The sequence below is a fragment of the Phallusia mammillata genome, chromosome 4 (assembly GCF_965637545.1).
Source record: "Phallusia mammillata chromosome 4, kaPhaMamm4.hap1.1, whole genome shotgun sequence".
Classification (NCBI taxonomy): Eukaryota; Metazoa; Chordata; class Ascidiacea; order Phlebobranchia; family Ascidiidae; genus Phallusia; species Phallusia mammillata.
The window spans coordinates 12,770,774-12,777,456 of record NC_137255.1 but is presented as its reverse complement, the minus strand read 5'-3'; the positions used below and the strand labels follow the sequence as shown (position 1 = coordinate 12,777,456).

The 6,683-nt window shown below is 37.4% G+C and overlaps 1 protein-coding gene across 1 annotated transcript; it reads left to right on the top strand.

Annotated features, from left to right (window-relative positions):
- The first annotated feature begins 586 nt into the window (after positions 1-586).
- Positions 587-6,637, top strand: LOC145222724 (sialate:O-sulfotransferase 2-like). Its single transcript, XM_080088904.1, has 9 exons — positions 587-849; positions 3,652-3,723; positions 3,788-3,825; positions 3,931-4,027; positions 4,236-4,408; positions 4,755-4,941; positions 5,099-5,331; positions 5,916-6,113; positions 6,247-6,637. The coding sequence occupies exons 1-9, from the start codon at positions 746-748 to the stop codon at positions 6,615-6,617; spliced, it is 1,473 nt and encodes a 490-aa protein (XP_079945030.1). The 5' UTR covers positions 587-745; the 3' UTR covers positions 6,618-6,637.
- The last annotated feature ends 46 nt before the right edge of the window (positions 6,638-6,683 follow it).

Sequence of the window (6,683 nt, the reverse complement as noted above, 5' to 3'; positions counted from 1 at the left end):
GCCTTAGTAAACGAGGGCTAAGCCGGCGTGTAGTTTTTGACGGCATCCTTAAGTGTAGTTTTTGACGGCATCCTAAAAATAAATTTTGCACTGAAAAATAGATGTTTGCATTGAAATAAAAATGTTTGCACTGAAAAATAAATGTCTGCCAAAAAGTTGTTGAATTGCACTTGTGGGCCACCGTAAATCAGCCCCACATTTGGTTAGTTTTCGATAGGTGGCTTGTTAAGCCCAAATACCCACCTGAATTAGCCAAAAGATGACTCTCTACAACAAACAACGTATAAGTGTACGGTTGTTTGTTAGACTTTACAACACAATCGTTATTACTCCCCCTCCAACAAACAATACGAGGGCTTCGATCACTGGACAATTATTCAACTGGTGGAAGCAAAGGTGCAAAACGGACTAAACACAGTCGGTACGTAATGATTTGGCTTATTAATGCGAACTCAATCTGTTTCGCAATAAAGCTATTTCGGAAACAATACACCAGTAGCTGTAGAGCTACATACATTTATAAGACAAAGGCAAATACTGGGGCACATCCGCATTTAAATACAAGCAGCTGTCGACATGCCGTATAACAAAAAACAACAACACTGAAAAACTGTTTGTAGCCTTTATTTTGTGGAGTGAATTATTAGAATTGAGTTATTTGTTTAGTGCAGTTTTTCGACCGGTAAATGTATAATTTAGCAACAACATCAGTTAGGGCACTAGCTTTTGAAGCATCAAGCGGAAGATGAATATGCGAAAAAAGAGCACCCGAAGATTGATGTTTGTGTCGACAATTATTGTTACTTTTCTTATTGCTCAGAATGTCATTTTTTTCAAATCAAGCTACAGGTATGTGTGAAAACATTTTATATCGCATCGATAACGCTGCAGAAGTGGTTTAAGTTTTTGGCACCAGACATGTCTTAACGTCTGCTATATTGCGCCAAAAGATGTTGACGAATGTCAAATCCTTAAGTGCCAATTGAGAACTAATCAAACTTTTGATATTTACGAACCTTAACTGTGCGTTTTTGAGCTCATCTACTCAAGTCAGTAGTTCCGATCAAAACTGTTTGGTGTGTATTGATTTATTTTTGATAGAATGGAAGCAAATTCATATTATTGTAAAACTACTTTCTTGCGTTTTAGCAAATCTCTGTGGCCGTATTCAAACACGAAATGGCACTTTTTTATTCTACTGTCACGCGCATTTCGCTTCATAACCGTCACGAAAACTTTTAACCATACGATTTCGGAGTCTTACAGAGAGAAAACACAATCATCCTAAACTTATACAATTAATTTACCCGCAGAACACGAGATCCTATAAATATACACGGTTACACAATCTAATGTGAAACAGGACAACAGTCTACAGAAACTCTTGGCAGTCCGCCTAAGTTGCTCTGCATAAAGTGACTCTACGGACTCCAGTTTGGGAAGCGGTATTTTAAAACAATATCACTTTTAAAAAAACAATATTGGCCTGAAAAACGAAAAAACTTGACCTAAAAATTGAAAATTTTGATAAATTTGGGCATGAAAAAACTCTTTTTTGACAAAGTTTGACGTTTGAAGAACTCAACCAGTTAAATTACGAATTGTTCAAAAATGTGGCTGTAACTTAATCTAACTAAAGCGAAAGAATGTGCAAAAGTCTAACAAAAGGGCAAAAAACTGACCTATAGCTTATTCTGAAAAGGAAATGAGCTAAATGATTTGTAAATCACTGCCAAAAAAACTGCAGCTAAGACACCCCAAAAACAGTTCAATATATTGTCTAAACCAGTGCTTTTCAACCGGGTTTATCGTACACCCCAGGGTATACCATAATTTTTAAAGGGTGCACCACTTTGCTTGGGGTGTACCAGATACAAAATATAATATACATATGACCAGATGTCACAATAGTTTTAGAACAGGCTGACTGGAGTGTACAATACATGGCACAACATGCATCTCAAGTCAGGGTTGCCAGATAAAAATTGCTGAAAAGTGCCAAAAACTCCCAAAAAAGCGCCAACCACAACAAAAACGCGCCAAACAAAAATTTTTTAACGCCAAAAATCCCGTCCAAACATTTTTTTACAAAACTAGCAGGAGAACGTATATTATACAGCTGTATAAGTCACTTTTTTAGCCGAACTGTATTAATTTGGTAAGTAGAATATTCGAATGGCTGTGCGGGACCGTTTGTATGTATACCGTAACAAATAACTGGAAATTTCATTTCCCGTCCAGTACTCGAAAAGAAGTAAGTTCCAAAAACAACATTACCTGGCTGTAAAATGATGTGTTGTTTAGTTCCATTACCCAATATTTACCAAAGTTTTATACGGTGCCCCATGAAATCAAAACAAACTACTAGCGATTGTGATGTTTGCCATAAACATACGCACCTATTGCCTATTCAGGGTTTTCTATTTTCACTCGAACATTTACTTAGCGAATCAAAATCCATTTTTTTACTGAACATAACGTAGCTAGTCTTTAGGGTTTCAAGATCAGGATTATTACAAATTTATGTGTTCCGTTGTTGCCCTTGCGTTGTTTTGAGTTGTGCAGGCCTGGTAGGCTATAAACTGTAAAGTAGGCTACAGCAGGGGTGTCAAACTTACGAACACTCAACAACAATTGTATTATTTTGTCAGATATATGTGCGGCCGTAAACATGTTCATTAAAATATTTTAGCTGGCGGTCGTGACGCAATTAAAACTCTTTTGCCAAATATTTTAAATTATAACTACTCTAAATAGATTTTGTGGTACTGAAAACAGCATTACTAGCCTAGTAGCCATATGCATCAGATTTTTTGTACGCCTAACGCCTATCGTGTGCAAACAATGCGGAAAAACAGGAACCACTAGCGTCACAATATAAATGACGTAATAAACAATTAAAACTGATGTTAACACTGTGCAGCTTAATCTGTGCATCAAGTTGGAAATTAATCTGGGCTTTTGGCGCGTCAATAGTTGGTATATATGTGATTTTAACCTATTTCTTTACACCTGTAATTTTAAAATAAAAACCAGCAGGTAATTGGCGGCTGTTGGTGAAATAAGGATCTGCGATGCGGCCACAGTAGCGAAAAGGTTGTTTAAGTGTACAAAACTAGATTAAAAATCACATAATTTCCAAACTGCAATGTGGCCCACGAACCCCACGAGTTTGACACCCCTGGGCTACAGGATGTAAAATGAAAAGTTCACTGACAGTGCAACCTCTATGACATGCACCACGACAATGCCGTTTGTAAACAAGTTTGACTTTGTAAACAATTTTGACAATTTATGACCTATGGCCTATACCAGTAGTTCTCAAACTGTAACGCCCTGGTGCGTCGTTTCAATTTGCCAAGGAAGTCGCAGAATAGTTCCGTTTCGTGGCTTTTTCTTGTTGTATCATTAAACCCAATTTTAATAATAAGTTTCCTTATTTACTTATTTGCTGGTGCGTCGCAAGTCCAGAAAACTTTTCTAGGGGCGTCGCAACAAAAAAAGTTTGAGAACCACTGGCCTATGCTATAAATTTTGACAAATGACAAGTCAAAAAATAATCGCCCTAAATATCACACATTTGATGTATTCTTTAGTAGGAGCTTTGTAACATAAGAAAAAGGCGCTTAACAGAAAAAAAAATTGTTTCAGATTGGCTGACACCGAGCTTCACCAACCAGCGTATTTTTATAAAAGACCTCATGTATATCCAATGAAAACCAGGTAGATGTTAATTTAACAATGATCAAAATTTAAACACAGAATTAAACATTACTTTGCCTTTCAGGTGGGAAAGGCCACCCACGAAAAACTATGCATGCGAAGGTATATACGATGCTTGACAAAAATGAGTTACATACAATTTTTTGTCTGTCTACTATAGCAACACAGTAAAACACTTGCTTTAAAACGGTTGCTATTTTCTCGCAGTATTCGATTTGGGTTGCTTTTTGATGAAATCTGTGCCAGCTTCAAAAGTGAGGCAAATTTCAAACTTGGACGAATGTTACATTGCCTGTGGTTCTGGGTAAGTTGATCAACATTTGGACAGAATAAACAACATTTAAAGTTACCGGGGCCAAATTAACACGTGTATGTATACTGCTACAATACTTTTAATAGTTAGCAACAAAATGTCAAAACAAATTCTGGGTCCCAACAAGTATATCATCATGTTTTTAACTAAAATAATTTCATAGCATGACATTTCCATTCATATCGACACAACATTTCAGTTTTGCAGCGATCACTAAAGGCACTGATTGCATCTGTAACCCGATGAAATTTGTCGTAAAACTGAATATCAGCTCCAAGTTTTGCAACATACCATGTCCGTACCAACATGACAAGAAGTGCGGTGGATTGGGTGTTGCCAATTTGTACAGGGTTGTGTCTTCATGCCAGAAAGGTTTGTTTGTCCTGTCACACAGTATACATATTGTCAGGGCTTGGTTAACTATCGTATGAATATGGGGCTAATTATAGCTAGTCTAATGCCTGTTTATAGCCTTAAGTTCGCAGTCGTTGAGTTTAGCACGAAATTAATGGTTTAAACTTTAAACACTTCTTTCTCAAAGTTTTTTTTTTGCCATGCACGCCGGGAAATATTATTTTGTTACGCGACGTTTATCTGTTCTTCTGTGGTTGGCTTATATTTTTAAACATACGAAATTACCACAACCCGTAAATGTTAATAACCAAATCACGAAAACGCATCACACAACAATGTGTTCACATTTTTTATTTTATTTTAGTGCCCTTTTCAGAAGATTTTGTTGAAACAAGGCGGATAGGATGCTCTCATGGACCCTCGGCGGATTCGGAATTTGTTACCGTTGAGGCAAGTTCGTCAAACGAATGCCTCCTAGCGTGCGACAGTTTTGAAGAACCAATCGCAGCGTTCAACGGGTTTACTTGTCGTTGCGGAAAAATGTCTGATAGGTAAACGAATAATGAGTAGGATGTAAAACCAACTTTATTAAACCTCACAGCTTTTTGCGCGAAAAGTCTTAGCAGTCGCCGGAGTTGTTAGTCAGTTCATTTTTTTTACTTTTTAATTGACAGTAGAGTAAAAACCCAAACCCTGGTTTTAACACAGGTTCAATTTGACACACGTTGCACAATCTTGTCATAATAATTCCACTTTAACATATCGAACTATGGTGGAAGACCGGCGATGTAGCATTGGACTTCTACCGACAAGGTCGATGATAAGAACGACCTTGGCATCGTTTCCAGGATCCGGAAATACATGGACCAGATACCTTTTGGAAAAAGCCACCGGTTTTTACACAGGAAGTATCTACACAGACCTTTCTCTGGAAAACTCAGGTACTATACTTTATCTGCAGGTTTTAGGAGTGTGTTGCTGTCAAAACAGATGTGTCCTTTTTGAAGTTTCTGAGGCAACTTAACTCGCTGCTGCAAAGGCAACTATAAGTAACCACGTGAATGAAAATATAATTTGAATTCGTTAAAGGAAGAAATACGTGGATTTTTTAATTAAATGAGACTGGTAAATGCGGCTGGGTTGTGCGCGCAAAATTTATTATCACTAGAATAGGTACATGCAACCTTTTCACTATTACACCCCGCATTCCAGCTCCTAATTTCAAGATAAAAACAAAAAGTCTAGCAGCTTAACGCACAAGCCCACATGACCTTGTATCATCCCAAACGAAACACACTTTTCAGTAAGGACAGCATAAAGGCGGACGTCCGACGTTTGCCTATTGTCTACGGCGGGTTTACTAACCTTTAATGACGCGTAGCTGTACAAGCCCTGACGCAGTCTTTCCCAAACTGGAAGTCGCAAAGCGGTTTTGACAAGATCGGCCTTTCCACATTCACTTTGAAGTCGTAATTTGGTGACTCTCGTCTACGGAAAAGAAATATCTAACATACTTTTAATGCAGGTTTTTTATGTGAATCTTTGGATCAACGCAAATCGATAAATTGTCCCATTATAAAGGATCACCTATTTAATAAAAAGTCTTTGTTTGACCAAACTATTGAAGTCATCAGAAATCCATACGACGCCATTCTGGCAAACATAAACCGATTTGTTACTAAAGACCACACCGCCTCCGCTAACACTACGAAACTTTTTGGAGGTACGAGTTTAGTTCATTGTATATAAAGTACAAAAACTTCATAACTTACGTGTCATCATTATTTTAGTAAGGCAAATGTCTAACATCGATCTAGTTAACTATTTTTATTGTTTGTTTGTTTGTTTTTTTGCAGTTCTTGAAGAGCACCTTAAAGCTGGACATGTACGGTGGAGTTCTCACATAAAAAAAGTTCTTGAAGAATCGAAACCTTTGCTTATTGTGTACTATGAAGATCTTGTAAATGATCCATTGAAAGAAGTAGAAAGGATGGTACGATTTCTTCCCATAGAGCTGCAGCCCAAGGACTTACAGCAGCGACTATCGTGTCTTAGTCAGGAGCTTACTGGCTTCAATAAGAGAAAGAAGAAAGTTCCACTTAAATTTGATCCGGTTTCGATCACAACTAAACAAGCTATTGATTTGACAATTGACGACGTGCGGAAGGCAATAGCACAAATTGGATTTGCAAAGCCGTTGCCACGATACAACGCAATTAAAAGATGAATAAACTCCTTCTTATATAGTTTAGGTCTGAGTTTTTAGCTTCGACTAAAAATACCCAGTGTCTTT

Coding starts and splice junctions, on each gene's coding strand:
- LOC145222724 (XM_080088904.1), top strand. CDS start 746: ATGAATATGCGAAAAAAGAGCACCCGAAGATTGATGTTTGTGTCGACA. Junction 4,028..4,235: donor TACATTGCCTGTGGTTCTGG/GTAAGTTGATCA, acceptor ACAACATTTCAG/TTTTGCAGCGATCACTAAAG. Junction 5,332..5,915: donor CCTTTCTCTGGAAAACTCAG/GTACTATACTTT, acceptor CTTTTAATGCAG/GTTTTTTATGTGAATCTTTG.